The sequence below is a fragment of the Xyrauchen texanus genome, chromosome 31 (assembly GCF_025860055.1).
Source record: "Xyrauchen texanus isolate HMW12.3.18 chromosome 31, RBS_HiC_50CHRs, whole genome shotgun sequence".
NCBI classification, from domain to species: Eukaryota; Metazoa; Chordata; class Actinopteri; order Cypriniformes; family Catostomidae; genus Xyrauchen; species Xyrauchen texanus.
In genome coordinates, this window is record NC_068306.1 from 23,676,735 (window position 1) to 23,693,626 (window position 16,892).

At 39.4% G+C, this 16,892-nt stretch overlaps 1 protein-coding gene across 1 annotated transcript; it reads left to right on the forward strand.

Annotated features, from left to right (window-relative positions):
- Positions 1-2,893: 2,893 nt before the first annotated feature.
- Positions 2,894-16,865, forward strand: LOC127625214 (magnesium transporter NIPA4-like). Its single transcript, XM_052100355.1, has 6 exons — positions 2,894-3,080; positions 6,870-7,076; positions 12,200-12,256; positions 12,339-12,429; positions 14,344-14,504; positions 15,176-16,865. The coding sequence occupies exons 1-6, from the start codon at positions 3,065-3,067 to the stop codon at positions 15,784-15,786; spliced, it is 1,143 nt and encodes a 380-aa protein (XP_051956315.1). The 5' UTR covers positions 2,894-3,064; the 3' UTR covers positions 15,787-16,865.
- The last annotated feature ends 27 nt before the right edge of the window (positions 16,866-16,892 follow it).

Below are 16,892 nucleotides of genomic sequence, written 5' to 3' on the forward strand. Positions count from 1 at the left end.
CGCCCACTGGGTTGTCGATGCCATTTCCTGGCTTATCACACCCAGGCTGTGCCCCCCTTGCTGGGTCGAGCCCACTCCACCAGGAGTGTGGCGTCCTCATGGGCACTGGCTAGGGGCACTGCCCTAGCAGACATTTGTAGAGCTGCGGGCTGGGCAACACCTAACACTTTTGCGAGATTCTACAATCTCCGAGTTGAGTCAGTTTAGATCCGTGTTCTCTCAGGTACCGAGCCCGTGGGAACTTCGGTGACACGCCGACGATCTGACTGGGTGGATCGCTTGCACCCAGCGCCCTTCCCCTAACCAGGGAAACAGTGCGCCTTCTTCCCAGGAGATCCCAGGCTTGGGACACTGGTTGGCTCCTCCCTAGCCCTTGCGGTCGCAGTTCTCTGCGGAGGGACTTCGCCGACCCAAACCACTCGTGGTACCGCTAGCTACCCTGTACTGGTATAGGGGCCCCACAGGTAAGGCCTCCTGCTCGGACTCCCCTGTGTGTAAAACCACGGTTCTGTCCCCTCCACGTGAGTTGGCCCGTGTTTCCCTTAGGCAGTCACAGCTGCCCCAGGTGCCGTGCTGTATGCTCCCCCTCTTTGAGGCTGGTGCTACCACCGCACTACTGTTCGCATAAGGCCTAGGTATAGGCCATGCGATGTATGTGCCACTCAAATTTGCCTCCCCTCCGGGTAGGTGTGGCCTCCGCAGGGTCTTCCCCGCCCTACCAAGGGCTAAGACCCCCTTCCCTCAATGCGTGTAAGGGCCCGGCCGTAGTTGCTCTATCGCGAGAAACATAGAGAGAAAGAGGCCCAGCCAGGCTGGCCCGTTCCCATGTTGGCGGCCGTCACCTTGTTCCCCCTCCGGGGTAGCGATAAGGAGTCCTGATGGCTTAAATGGGGCATTGGGGAAGAGTGCGTCGCGGCTGATACAGTTGGTCGTTCTGCACGTAGGAATACCTGCTCGCTCCTGTATCAGCGGATCACGTTACGCGGCTCAGCGCATGGCGCTTTTAAGTGGACCCCTAGTGTGGTTCTCTGACACAGCGTAAGAGAGCGACAGAAGGGGAACGTCTAGGTTGCGTATGTAACCTCAGTTCCCCGATGGAGGAGCGAGGCGTTGTGTCCCCCTTGCCACGTCGCTGAGCCGAGCCCTGTTGTGGCGGACCATTTCGGCTCCTCAGAAAAATCCTGAATGAACTCCCGTATTTGCGCGGCTTAAATACCCGTATGTCCGGGCGGGACATGCAAATACTGGCTGCCAACTCTCATTGGCCTTTTTCATAGTACAGAGGTGAATATCGGCGCTCAAGAGAGACCCCTAGTGTCGTTCTCTGACACAACGTCTCGTTCCCTCCATCGGGGAACTGAGGTTACATACGTAACCTAGACGTTATGGCTATTTGAGTCTTTGAGGCTTACTTGTTTAAAAGGAAAACAGAAACAGTGCTTGTTAAAGCATTGGGATTGTCTCTTTTCTCAAGAATAATCTGGGAAAGGAATTAAAACACTGCGGATATATAGATGCAACAAATTCACATAGTGTGAAAATATGAGTAATACAAAAAAATTAATCTGCAAAATATCTGCAAAGCTCTACACTTTAAAGGGTATGCTTATTTCTTTATTTATTTTTACATATAATATTTGTATATTTATATATGTTCATATTCTGGCCAAATTTGTTTTAACTGATATTTTAAAATAAACATTTACTCATAGTTATGTGAGTAATTAACATGCAATTTTAAGCATTGTCATCAGTGTCCTGCTGTGAGACACTTTCTTCATCAAAATATTTTAAACCACATTTTATGATTTTGTATAGCTATAAATACATATACATATACAGTATAATATATTATTATTATATTTGTTGTTTCAACAACCCCATATTAACTAAGACAATAGTGTATTTGCACAAAAAAGTTAAAAGGTGATTAAGATCTTTAAAAACTTGTTGATGTAACAAAATGTTGACTTCACAGCACCTAAAACACACACTTTCCCTTGTACGTACATGTACATTTTAACCTAACATCTGTGTGTTGGAAAAACAAGTTGTCATACATGTTATTTGTCTGATCTATAAAGTACTTATTTTTAGTGTCTCTGAAAAAACCCACTCATTTACAGTGGTTTTATATGTATAAAATATTATGACAATTTTTGCACTGGTGGGGCCTTTTGTCATGACTAGCTATCAGTACACATGTCTTTTTTTCAACACAATTTTAAATTGAGCCAGAAAATGAAATCAATGTGCTGGTGTGATGTGTTGGGTTTGGGTTTGGTGAGTCGCTCTTGGCCAGAAATTCCAGGGCCACCTTTTAGTCCCAGTCTACCCCTGCATGTTTGAATGGGGCTATCGAAAATTAAAGATAGAAAAAATAAATAAAAACAACAACAATAACAACTGGCCAGCATATATCGCACGCAAGCTGCATATATTTCATAATTTATATCTAATTAACATGTATCACTTATCCTACAATATTAGTTAATATTGTAATTTTATTGCAGTTTTGTTGTTCAAATTCTGTTGTTTTTAAGGCAGCTTATGACTAAAACAAGTTTGTTTGGTTGGTTTTCATTATTTTTTTTTTTATTATTGTTTTTTTTTTCGTTTTTGTTTTTAAAAAAACCACAACTTCCTCTCCCTAAATTAATAATAATATAAATGGCATGTATCAATAGGAAGTTTTAAGTTTGTTTGAGTTCTGTCTATTGTGTTACAGAAAAGGTCACTATCCCTCCTGACAACGACTCGCTTGTTATTCCGCATGCTGTGTCAATTGAGAGCACTTTTGCACTCGGGCGTGGCAGTAGATACCTGCTTTGCGCGTGAACTTGTTCTCGTGCACGCGCTTAACAGGTAGCTATCTCTCGCCACTGTGGAGCTCACTAACAGTGTGAAGTTACGCGCGCGGATGGCACTGATGTGAAAGGTTTATTCTGATGGCTGCAACTGAACCAAGGAGCAAATGTTTATTTCGTAGATTCATTTTCTTTTGTTTTTAAATTGATTCATTTCGACAAGTTCTAGGAAGCCGTTTGGGAAAGTGGGAAATACAATGATATGTGTAAATGGTAAGCCTGTTTGTTATCTTTTCTCATGAACGTCGATATTACAAGATTGTTGGCTCGTGTATGCATGTCTAATATCAGAGCTGAGAGCTGGTTTTGTTTGGGTGATACTTGGATACTTGTGACCAGATTTCTGAAATGAAAAACTGGGACATTTCTAGTACAGTGGTAAGTTTGTCACGTTACTTATCTAGGATTTAAAAAAAGGGGGACAATATGGACGTTATCTATTTTGACCATGGTGAATGTAGTAATGTGATGAACTATCATACTCGGTTGAATATGTCTCAATGACATTCCGATACGCAGGTAAAGTTGATCATTTTTAATTGTCTTCTGTTACATGAGCTCATTCTTTTCTGCTCTGTATACAGTAGATGACATTGTGGCATAAAAGTGAATGAAACATATATAAACAAAGGTTGAATATAGGAACTATTGCAGCTGACTCCAAAGCACAGGGTCCCTTGCCCCTTGTTCACACTCTTTGCATCACTCTTAGTCTCTTCAAAACTTCCTTCTCTTCACCTCTTCTCCTTCACCTTTTCCTGGCACTTTCCTAAAGGTAAGACAGTTGGCTGCTTACTTGCTTGCTGGCAAACTGGCAGAGGAATTTCAAGAGAAATGAGCTCACATGACTAGCATTTCCCTCAGCATTAGAATATATCAGCAACACAAATATATTCAATACTGTATAATTATTATTATTAATCTATTTCACCAAACTGTTTCTATCAGTTATCTCATTGACCTGTTTTTCTTAATTATAACTTTTATTTTTATTTAATTTTTACTTCTCTTTTCAGTCAATTCCTTCCCAGCAAAGCACAATGTAATGCACTATGCTGTAATGTGCTGACTTGCATTTATTGTTGTTCTTTGCAGATACTTTATTATATATTTCATTTATTTTTCCATGTTATAAATGTTGTGTTCTTATTTTAAAATGCATTCATTTTATATAATACCTAACAATATAACTGATTAATAACATAGCTATGTGCCTCACCTCGAAGCTGTTAACGATGATAATGATTCTTTTTAATTGCGTTTGCTGCCTGGTCCAGCTCTTAATGGCAAACCTGGCAAACAAGCATGGGCGGCTCCAGGTCTGAGCTACCAGGTCTTAAGCCATGAATGTTTTCCGTATAGCCCTGAATGTTTTGATCATCTTTTTTGTGACGTCATAAGTGCCAGTGCTTGAGTATCAAGTTGTTATGAAAACAAATTATATTTTATTATTTTAACATTACATTTTAAAGTTAGGGTAATATACTGTATATAAATGAATGATTCCTGTCTTTCTATGGTATTGACAACACCAAACACAGACTCAATTCAGTACCTTCTAGCTGTCTTGTCAGCAGCTGCTTCCCAGCTCTCATGTAGCACATAAGAGAGCTTGCGGCACGTGATTGCGGCAGTGTGTCTTGAAAACTTTGTTGAGTTGGTCAATTCAGATGCAGTAAGTACCAAATATTTTGATGTATAATCCTGAAAACAAGTATATATATATATATATATATATATATATATATATGTATTTGAAGAATTTGCTAACTTGAAAGTCACGAGCCAGGACATTTGCGTGTTAAGCAAAACTCTTTATTAAGACACGATACAATAAACATTGCAAACTTTATGCGATCTAGCTATTATTTTAATCTCTGGTGCATATTTAGCCTGTTAACAACCTGCTTTCTTGTAAATTAACTTAAGCACCCAACGAATCAATGAAAACTGTATACAGTCATACATGATGTGTATCAAACTACGGAAAGCCGAAAGGGACAAAATAGTCACATTTTAAAGTATAGATGTTAAAAGCATGCAATTTCTGATCTTCAAGTGTATCTGAGACAAAAATTAGTGAGGTTTTTATTATAAAGTGTATTATATTCTGATATTTCATCAAAGTATGGCCCCATATCCACAGATGTCTGTGCTAAGCCCTGAATGCCCACTGACCCTAGTACCGCCCCTGCAAACTAGTAATCATTAAAGGAAGACAAATGACTTAAAGCTGCTATAGCGAGCAGCCCCCTCTGTTGGTCAAAATAAACAACACATGGCTAACCTTGTTGCAGGTGGGCTTCAACAGGGGATTTCTTGCCATGTATTTTCAATTAGCAGACTGTCTTGAACACGCAATAAAAACGGTGATTAATTTGAATAACTATTAAAGGTCCTTAGTGGAGTTGCACAGTATACCGGTGCTTCGGTAGTATCTCAATTCTACAGCTTTAAAATACTGTCAGTGCCACAGTATTTTTTTTTATTAATAATTAATTTGGAAGTACCATAAGTTATGTTGTATGTGCAGTAGTAAATATAATTTCATTTGCTTTCTAAAACCTACATTTGAATCATATTTATAATATAGTATTTTTGAGTGGCGTCCCCTTCACCCCTGTGCCCTGTAAGAGTGCAAAATGCTGTTTAGAATTTGCCCCTTATATAGTATTGTTCATTTTCAATTTGTGGTTTTCTCATGCTTCGAACACACATGTCTGAATCCCAGTGTGTTAATTTGGTGGCCATGTCTCCTAATGGATAAACTTTGAAGAGTGAGAAGCTTTTTATAAAACACAATTCACATAACAAGATTTTGAATTATTTGGGGTTTTGCCTGATGAGACTGGGAAAACACATCTGCCGTAAATGTCAACAGAGATTTCAAGCCAAAGGGCAACCTTATTAAACACCTTAAGGCACATCTCACTGCTTCTGCAAAATACACACGGGTTAAGGACACTTTAGTTTTAGTTTAACCTAAATGCTTGATCTTAACATTTACAGTAGGCCTATCACTGAAAAATTGAATATTGAACTTGTTTAATTTTTTACAATTCAAATGCATGGTGGCGGTAACTTCGCATTCATGATCTGGGCTTTGTTTCTCAAAAGCATTGTATGCCCTAAGTAGATCGTAGAAACCATTGGCACCAATGGTCTCTATGGTCAATTTAATCTGGCAGTACTTTTGGGAAACGACGCCCAGATCAGTTTGATCACGTCCCTGAGACGTGTGATCAAACCGGTGTGTGTGTGTAATCTGCATTTGCGTTGCTTGTTTACCAGCAGAGAGGGGCTGAATCGGTTGTAATAATGAAACAGCTGCTCAACAGTCTTTTTAACATTACAATATATTTTTAAGTTACCAACATTCAAATAATCACAGAAATAATGGAATCAAAGTTTAAAGCCGTTGCCATTTGATGCGGCGAAGACTTTTTTTTTTTTTTAATCAAATAAAGAATGTATTACGTAACACGTACTGGCGCAACAAGTGACAAGTTTCTAAGATCAACCATTGCTATGAAAAACATGATTAAGAATTAACGCACTATTGTATGGTATAGTGTTACTACTTGTACTATTTTATGCCCAGACTTTGAAATTAATAATTTCTCCAACATTGCTACCAACTTTCAAACCAAATCTATGCCCTTGAAATTATTTATTAGATCAAAGTCTAATAAACACATATAGCCTATTCTTTTGTTTTGTATATTGATGGCACTAGAATTTCAAAGCTGAAAAGAAATGCACTATTGGAATCTCTGCAAAGGGTTTCATGCTATTAGCTAACAGCATGTTGACTGGTTTCATGTAAACAGTCTGTATAACGATTAAAATTAAAATTAACAAAGAGTGTGTTTGTAATATGTGCTATTATTAGATTAATATTATTGTAAGTTCACATAACAACTGTTTCTTTCTTCTTTTGCACAGGATCAGTAATACGAATTTTCTGTCCCACGTCCACCTCTGTTTGTATATTTGACACAGGTTTTGGCAACGCATCTTTTAGCAAAGACCACTCCAATGTTAACTCTACAGTCAACAAAGCAGCCCCATACATCGACAAATGGAGCAACTACAATTTCTGGACTGGCTTAATGCTGGCCATACTCTCAGCTTTCTTGATAGGAGGAAGTGTTATTCTAAAAAAGAAGGCACTGCTGCGTCTGGCCAAGACCGGGGAGACGAGGGCAGGTCAGGTCATTTACATAAGTATTTACATAATAGAATAGGGACATTTTTGTCACAAAGGGACTTTAGTTTCTCTTTACAGACGGAATCAGATTCTGACAGAATAATGCTTATCTAATGTTGATGCTTGAAATTTTGAAAGTTAATGTGACCAGTCACATATTTAGATTTAATGATAATTATTCTCTGTAAAAACCATTGTTTGAACCATTAGTCTTGTTTTCCAGTAAAAATATCCAAACATCCTCAAGAGACAAGATATGTTTGAGAAGCAAAATTGCTTAAGATGTTTGATTTCATAGAGTTTATCTTTAATTAATTTATGTTATCCTATTGGCAAATAGTTTTATTTTTTTCATGTTTTAAGAATAAATCTAACAAGATTTATTGAGGTATATGCTTAACACAAAACAAAAAATAAACTACCCAATATGGTAAGTAAAATTAACTTAATTCAAAATAAATTAGTTGTCTTTTTAATGATTTTTAGATATTTTATTGTTGGGGGGAAAAAAGACAAAAATACTTTTTACTATACTTGACTGAGTTTGTTATTTGACTGAACATCAATTGTGAAATTGGTTGAAACTGATATATATGTATATACCCACTGTATATGTACAGTGAGGAAAATAAGTATTTGAACACCCTGCTATTTTGCAAGTTCTCCCACTTAGAAATCATGGAGGGGTCTGAAATTGTCATCGTAGGTGCATGTCCACTGTGAGAGACATAATCTAAAAAAAAAATCCAGAAATCACAATGTATGATTTTTAACTATTTATTTGTATGATACAGCTGCAAATAAGTATTTGAACACCTGAGAAAATCAATGTTAATATTTGGTACAGTAGCCTTTGTTTGCAATTACAGAGGTCAAACGTTTCCTGTAGTTTTTCACCAGGTTTGCACACACTGCAGGAGGGATTTTGGCCCACTCCTCCACACAGATCTTCTCTAGATCAGTCAGGTTTCTGGGCTGTTGCTGAGAAACACGGAGTTTGAGCTCCCTCCAAAGATTCTCTATTGGGTATAGGTCTGGAGACTGGCTAGGCCACGCCAGAACCTTGATATGCTTCTTACAGAGCCACTCCTTGGTTATCCTGGCTGTGTGCTTCGGGTCATTGTCATGTTGGAAGACCCAGCCTCGACCCATCTTCAATGCTCTAACTGAGGGAAGGAGGTTGTTCCCCAAAATCTCGCAATACATGGCCCCGGTCATCCTCTCCTTAATACAGTGCAGTCGCCCTGTCCCATGTGCAGAAAAACACCCCCAAAGCATGATGCTACCACCCCCATGCTTCACAGTAGGGATGGTGTTCTTGGGATGGTACTCATCATTCTTCTTCCTCCAAACACGGTTAGTGGAATTATGACCAAAAAGTTCTATTTTGGTCTCATCTGACCACATGACTTTCTCCCATGACTTAAGACGGGCCTTGACATGTGCTGGTTTAAGCAGGGGAACCTTCCGTGCCATGCATGATTTCAAACCATGATGTCTTAGTGTATTACCAACAGTAACCTTGGAAACGGTGGTCCCAGCTCTTTTCAGGTCATTGACCAGCTCCTCCCCTGTAGTTCTGGGCTGATTTCTCACCTTTCTTATGATCATTGAGACCACACGAGGTGAGATCTTGCATGGAGCCCCAGTCCGAGGGAGATTGACAGTCATGTTTAGCTTCTTCCATTTTCTAATGATTGCTCCAACAGTGGACCTTTTTTCACCAAGCTGCTTGGCAATTTCCCCGTAGCCCTTTCCAGCCTTGTGGAGGTGTACAATTTTGTCTCTAGTGTCTTTGGACAGCTCTTTGGTCTTGGTCATGTTAGTAGTTGGATTCTTACTGATTGTATGGGGTGGACAGGTGTCTTTATGCACCTAATGACCTCAAATAGGTGCATCTAATTTAGGATAATAAATGGAGTGGAGGTGGACATTTTAAAGGCAGACTAACAGGTCTTTGAGGGTCAGAATTCTAGCTGATAGACAGGTGTTCAAATACTTATTTGCAGCTGTATCATACAAATAAATAGTTAAAAAATCATACATTGTGATTTCTGGATTTTTTTTTAGATTATGTCTCTCACAGTGGACATGCACCTACGATGACAATTTTAGACCCCTCCATGTTTTCTAAGTGGGAGAACTTGCAAAATAGCAGGGTGTTCAAATACTTATTTTCCTCACTGTATATACCCACTGTATATATATATATATATATATATATATATATATATATATATATATATATATATATATATATATACAGTGGGTATGGAAAGTATTCAGACCCCTTAAATTTTTCACTCTTTGTTATATTGCAGCCATTTGCTAAAATCATTTAAGTTAATTTTTTTTCCTCATTATTGTACACACAGCACCACATATTGACAGAAAAACACAGAATTGTTGACATTTTTAAAAAAGAAAAACTGAAATATCACATGGTCCTAAGTATTCAGACCCTTTGTTCAGTATTTAGTAGAAGCACCCTTTTGATCTAATACAGCCATGAGTCTTTTTGGGAAAGATGCAACAAGTTTTTCTGGTTTTGGGTATCCTCTGCCATTACTCCTTGCAGATCCTCTCCAGTTCTTTCAGGTTGGATGGTAAACGTTGGTGGACAGCCATTTTCAGGTCTCTCCAGAGATGCTCAATTGGGTTTAAGTCAGGGCTCTGGCTGGGCCATTCAAGAACAGTCACGGAGTTGTTGTGAAGCCACTCCTTCGTTATTTTAGCGGTGTGCTTATGGTCATTGTCTTGTTGGAAGGTGAACCTTCGGCCCAGTCTGAGGTCCAGAGCACTCTGGAAAAGGTTTTCGTCCAGGATGTCCCTGTACTTGGCCGCATTCATCTTTCCCTCGATTGCAACCAGTCGTCCTGTCCCTGCAGCTGAAAAACACCCCCACAGCATGATGCTGCCACCACCATGCTTCACTGTTGAGACTGTATTGGACAGGTGATGAGCAGTGCCTGGTTTTCTCCACACATACCGCTTAGAATTAAGGCCAAAAAGTTCTATCTTGGTCTCATCAGACCAGAGAATCTTATTTATCACCATCTTGGAGTCCTTCAGGTGTTTTTTAGCAAACTCCATGCAGGCTTTCATGTGTCTTGCACTGAGGAGCGGCTTCCGTCGGGCCACTCTGCCATAAAGCCCCTACTGGTGGATGGCTGCAGTGATGGTTGACTTACTACAACTTTCTCCCATCTCCCAACTGCATCTCTGGAGCTCAGCCACAGTGATCTTTGGGTTCTTCTTTACCTCTCTCACCAAGGCATCTTCTCCCCCGATAGCTCAGTTTGGCCGGACGGCCAGCTCTAGGAAGGGTTCTGGTCGTCCCAAACGTCTTCCATTTAAGGATTATGGAGGCCACTGTGCTCTTATGAACCTTAAGGGCAGCAGAAATTTTTTTGTAACCTTGGCCAGATCTGTGCCTTGCCACAATTCTGTCTCTGAGCTCTTCAGGCAGTTCCTTTGACCTCATGATTATCATTTGCTCTGACATGCACTGTGAGCTGTAAGGTCTTATATAGACAGGTGTGTGGCTTTCCTAATCAAGTCCAATCAGTATAATCAAACACAGCTGGACTCAATTGAAGATGTAGAACCATCTCAAGGATGATCAGAAGAAATGGACAGCACCTGAGTTAAATATATGAGTGTCACAGCAAAGGGTCTGAATACTTAGGACCATGTGATATTTCAGTTTTTCTTTTTTAATAAATGTGCAAAAATGTCAACAATTCTGTGTTTTTCTGTCAATATGGGGTGCTGTGTGTACAATAATGAGGAAAAAAAATGAACTTAAATGATTTTAGCAAATGGCTGCAATATAACAAAGAGTGAAAAATTTAAGGGGGTCTGAATACTTTCCGTACCCACTGTATATATACACACACACACCTCTTTCCTGAACGCGGAAGTGTTCCACGATCGACTGTTTTCAATTTCCAGTCTCCAGTGTTTTCAGTGTATATTCTTAGCCGCTAATGTATTGTTCAAGGTATTACAGTTGTGAAAATTGTCAAAAAACATGTTGATACGTCACAGAGTCTTTTATAGGCAGTGCCTCATCTGAGTGTGGAGATGACATGAAGCGATGGTCTGATTTTAAAGTGCGTCTCGAGTCAAGAAACAGAAAACAGGTAATTAGAATCATCATGGCGCTGCCCAGTGGTTTCGCAGGAAAACTGTGGATAGAACTGGATCACTGACACGACATTAAACTGCCTGCAGGAGGTGAAGCCACCAGAAGTGTTTGAGCGGCCATCTTGGTATTCCCAAACTGTCATAAACCATCAATGACTGACAGGTGAAAACATCCCTGTTTCACTGTCTCAGACCTGCGATACGATAGTCGCATTTCACCCTCTAGTGACAATCATGTTTAATTTGTAATTTTCTCGTTCTGGATAATATTCATTACAAGGGAGAAGATATTTGCCGATCGCGATGTCAGATCATTCACCTGCCTTCAGTCTAGCAGTGCAGCACAACGATCACTAAAGGAAGTGGCAAAACTGACCACAAGTTCTAATGTAATTAGGAAAATCTGTAATATCTGCTTGTTTAGCATGATAATATGTCCTTACCTCAGAAAGGGACTTTAAAAAAGTCACATCGGGATTTCAAAATCGCCTTAAATGCCCGGATTTGCTTGTTTTCTTATTGAAGTTCTCTCTGTAGTCATACATGGATACATGTCATAAATATGTGTCCGTTTGCCATTTAAACCTAGTCTATCAGTTTAATCTTAACCAACTTTGCTTTGCCTGTTTCTCTCTCTGAGTGTCCGCTGTGCATGCGATAGAGGGAGAGAGAGCACGTGCTCTTATTCAAGTGACTGTGTGAGAACAAGGCACTTTTGAGGAAAACATAAAACAAGTAGCTCGGAATAAACACTTCAATGTTCACAATAAATAGTCAATAGTGACATTGGAATGTTTGGGCACTACAATATGGTGGCAAAGTGGCATCACTGTTATGACGTCATGAGCAATCCAATTCTATATTTATATACATATATATATCAGTGGTTGAAACCAGTTCCACCTATTTTCTGCCTAGCTTATACTGAGGGCTTTGTCTCACTAAACTAAATGTCTGAAAATGCTTTGTTTAGCTGAGGGAGGCCATGGGTACCTCAAGGACTGGCTATGGTGGGGTGGCCTTTTGACCAGTAAGTGCAATGCAACTGTAAATCACCTTGGTATGTTGACTCTGACAGACACATGTAACATTCTCATTTTTTATTTGCTCAGTGGGTGGAGGTGAGGCAGCAAACTTCGCAGCATACATGTTTGCTCCAGCCACAGTGGTGACACCATTAGGTGCTCTTAGTGTTCTTATCAGGTAATGGCACCACCATTTTCCTATCCAGAAATTAAGAATGAGGCAAACATATTCTTGTGAGCTTGAATAATTAAAGCTGAAGTTTGTCATTTATTTGATGTTAAAATAATTGCTCTTATCCCAGCTTATTAGAGGCAGCTATATGTAAACCATTAGTAAGATAATTTCCCAGAAAAGTGTGAAAACAGCAGCATAAAAACATAAAACATTATTGTGACATAAAACGTTTTCAAACGAAAACAGATTAGTGTGGATGTGGCAATAGTTGCTGAATCTCCTATTCTGTTTAATCATAGTACACAGTGTATATATACATATATTTGCATAGTCTATTAGAGGCCCAGATGATGAAGTTTCCCTGGCAGGTTGTTCAAAGAATATGTCAATAGATCAATTCAAGAGAAAAAGTCAAACAGCCATATACATCGTGCTATCCTACACACTGATCCCCACCCAGGAAGTACTCAAGTCATAAAATCATAGTTTACACAAACATTCATGTCAGCTGTCCTTCTCTCAGTAGGATGTTATATACATTTGAAGTTAGAAGTTTACATACACTTAGGTTGAAGTCATTAAAACTAATTTTTCAACCACTCCACAGATTTCATATTAGCAAAATATAATTTTGGCAAGTTGTTTAGGACATGTTTCATTGTGTATGACACAGGTAATTTTTCCAACAATTGTTAACAGACAGATTGTTTCACTTTTAATTGACTATATCACAATTTCAGTGGGTCAGAAGTTTACATACACTAACTTTGCCTTTAAGCAGCTTGAAAAATTCCAGAAAATGATGTCAAGTCATTAGGCAATTAGCAAATTAGTTTCTGATAGGCTAATTGGAGTCATTTGGAGGTGTACCTGTGGATGTATTTTAAGGCCTACTTTCAAACTCAGTGCCTCTTTGCTTGAGCAATTTCCAAAGGCCTGAATTTACCACGTTCAGCTGTGCAAACAATAGTACACAAGTATAAACACCATGGGAACACATAGCCATCATTCTGCTCAGGAAGAAGATGCATTCTGTCTTCTAGAGATGAGTGTAGTTTGATGCAAATGTCCAAATCAATCCTAGAACAACAGCAAAGCACCTTGTGAAGATGCTAGAGGAATCAGGTAGACAAGTATCTATATCCACAGTAAAACGAGTCCTATATCGACATAACCTGAAAGGCTGCTCAGCAAGGAAGTCATTACTCCAAAACCGCCATTAAAAAAATGCCAGACTACAGTTTGCAAGTGCACATAGGGAAAGAGATCTTACTTTTTGGTGAAAAGTTTTCCTCTGGTCTGATGAAACAAAAATCTAACTGTTTGGCCATAATGACCGTCGTTATATTTGGAGGAAAAAAGGTGAGGCTTGCAAGCCTAAGAACACCATCCCAACTGTGATGCGTGGAGGTGGCAGCATCATGTTGTGGGGCTGCTTTGCTGCTGGAGGGACTGGTGCACTTCACAAATCATGTGGAAGGAAAATTATATATTGAAGCAACATCAGCCAGGAAGTTAAAGCTTGTCGAAAATTGGTCTTCCAAATGGACAATGCCCCCAAGCATGCCTCCAAAGTTGTGGCAAAATGGTATAAGGGCAACAAAGTCAAGGTATTGGAGTGGTGATCACAAAGCACTGAACTCAATCTGATAAAATATTTGTGGGCAGAACTGAAAAAGTGTGAGCGAGCAAGAAGGCCTACAAACCTGACTCACACCAGTCCTGTCTGGAGAAATGGGCCAAAGTTCCAGCAACTTAAGTTTAAATGTATTTGGCTAAGGTGTATGTAAATTTCTGACTTCAACTGTACTGTATAAGAATGCCACTTGGGTTCTAGAAATAGACTTTTGTGTTATGTTTGGGGTATTCATTAAAACTAAATGGAAAGTTACTAATGTTAATGATTGTTTATTTCAGTGCAGTGCTGACCTCTCACTTGTTTGGAGAAATGATGAACCTCCTGGGAAAACTTGGCTGTATGCTCAGCATACTGGGAAGTACTATTATGGTTATACATGCACCTGAAGAGGAAGAGGTGACAACTCTTAGAGACATGACATACAAATTTCTGGACCCTGGTTAGTATTATAAACATTTTAGTTACTGTATCTAATATTGAGACTGTTTTGTGATCGATATTTAGGCTAATTCTGAACTGAAAACAAGTTTGAATGGACTTAAAGGGATAGTCTGTGCCTAATCAGTAGTTGTATGCAGAAGTAGTATAAATATGATACATTTAAGTACTCATAATCGTTATTGCATATTTAAACGGTTCCTAACCATATGCAGTGAGTTCGGCAGCTATCTTATTCAACGCTTCCATCCTCCAGCACTTTACACTTTGAACTGCACACATTGGTCACTGCCTTGGTGGCATGTTCCCGCCCTACCCAAAGCCAGTGATAATTTCAAGCAAGCAGGAGGTGTATTTTCAGTGTTTCAAAGCATTAACTCTGCTGGGAGACCAGACAGTCAAGTGATTAACACCTCCAGCTGAGAGGTGCTAATGTGTGCTCTGTCTCCCTCTGTCTGGCCAGTAATTATGTTAATGAACCTAACACCTGAAAATCATTGGAAAAATCAGCTTGTGTTGAGCCAGCTTTAGCCAGAATGTTCAGTCTCAGTCACCATTTAATTTCATTGTATGGAAAAAATATGAAGTGAATGTGAACGATGACTTCACTGTCTTGGATAAATAATCACTTGAAATGCAGACGCATTTACATGTTTTCTGCTTCTCCTGAAGGTTTTCTGGTGTTTGCCAGCATCCTGCTTGTAGCTTGCATGATCCTCATCTTCCACTTCTCTCCTCGCTTTGGTCAAACCAACATCTTAATTTACATCATTATCTGCTCTTTGCTTGGAGCATTTACCGTGTCCTCAGTCAAGGGCCTTGGCATTGCAATCCGCACCGCCTTCTTTGACCATTCTGTGGTCTGTCACCCTCTAACCTGGATCCTTTTGCTAACCTTAATTGGATCCATCATCATCCAGGTCAACTATCTGAACAAGTCACTGGACACCTTCAATACGCTCCTGGTCTACCCCATCTACTACGTCTTCTTCACTACCGTGGTCCTGAGCACCTCCATAATTCTGTTTAAAGAGTGGAGAGCCATGTCAGGTGTGGATGTGGTGGGCACTGTTGGGGGCTTCTTGGTGATAGTGATAGGGGTGAGCATGCTGCACCTCTTCAAAGACTTGGATGTCAGCTTTGAAGATCTGAGAAGCAACCTCTGTCAGCCACTTGGTCAGGAGAGCCCATCAAAGAGGGAGGACAAGCACATCCTCATTGAGAACATAGAGAGCCTGCCGTCCACGAGAGAAGAAGGCCCCAGAGTTTTTATCATCAGCTGAGCAGTGCAGCTGTTCATTGGCATTTTGTAAAATATGGTCTGAAATTGCAAGCCTCAATTATGAATCTCCATTTTTTTACTATCCTAATTTGTCATTTCGTCTGCTAAAGGCTGTTGAATTATAAGGCAGCAATTTGTATTGACTGCTGCTGATTACCTGTCCTAATGGGGCAGAAATGTTCCTAGAAAATTTAGTTTTTCCTTTGCACAAGTTTGATGCATTTTAATTAGCGGTGTTATGAAATACACTTAACCATAAAATCTTGACATGCTAACTTTTGTAAATACTTAGTTTTATATTTAAAACAGAGTTTATAAGTTTGAAACAGCATTTACAGTATGTGATTAAGCAAAAATGTAAATCTTCTGCAGAAAACAATGCTTTGAACAGAGGTGGATTTACCACCTCTTCTCTTCAGCCCTTGAATAAATTCACTAACAATTGTTAATTAAAGTGTTTTAGTCAAGTGCATTTATTCTGGTTATGTTATAATTATGAATGTTACAGGTAATTTGTGTATTTGCCCTCTGAGGTGTGACTGAGTGTCAGGTAGAACAATGTCAGGAATGCAGTTAACAGAGCTTTCTCATTTAGCACGGCTCCCGGTGAACAAATATACATCTGGATAAGGCCTGAGTCCCAGTGAGTGTGTCTTGACCTTGAGAGAAAAATGTTGTGTTCTGTCTAATTATGTCATTGCAGGGATTGTTTGTAGTTTTGAGAATCATGTGACTAAGTCAGAGGAACAGGATGCCAGTTTATATAAAGAGAAGATTCTGACCCATTTCTGCTTACCAACTTGACTTAGTGTTTTAAAAATATAATCTTTTGTTTGATTGCATTCATGTAGTTAAAAAGAATGTCATGTTTGTAAGATTTCTAGAATTGTCTGTACTGTTCACCTATCAGATCTCCATACTCATAAGAGATGATGTCAATTAATGTGCATATGCCTATAATTTTGTTTCTGTAATTTAAGATAGTTGCAGGTTAGATCCTCAACTCATTTTCTGTTTCTGTCTTTTTCCTTTGGAAATGTGGAGACCTTTGTCTTCAGTAAACTCTCTCTATTGATTGAAACCTCAACTTTGACTCCTGGTCTTCAT

Coding starts and splice junctions, on each gene's coding strand:
- LOC127625214 (XM_052100355.1), top strand. Junction 7,077..12,199: donor GACCGGGGAGACGAGGGCAG/GTCAGGTCATTT, acceptor TGCTTTGTTTAG/CTGAGGGAGGCCATGGGTAC. Junction 12,257..12,338: donor GTGGGGTGGCCTTTTGACCA/GTAAGTGCAATG, acceptor TTATTTGCTCAG/TGGGTGGAGGTGAGGCAGCA.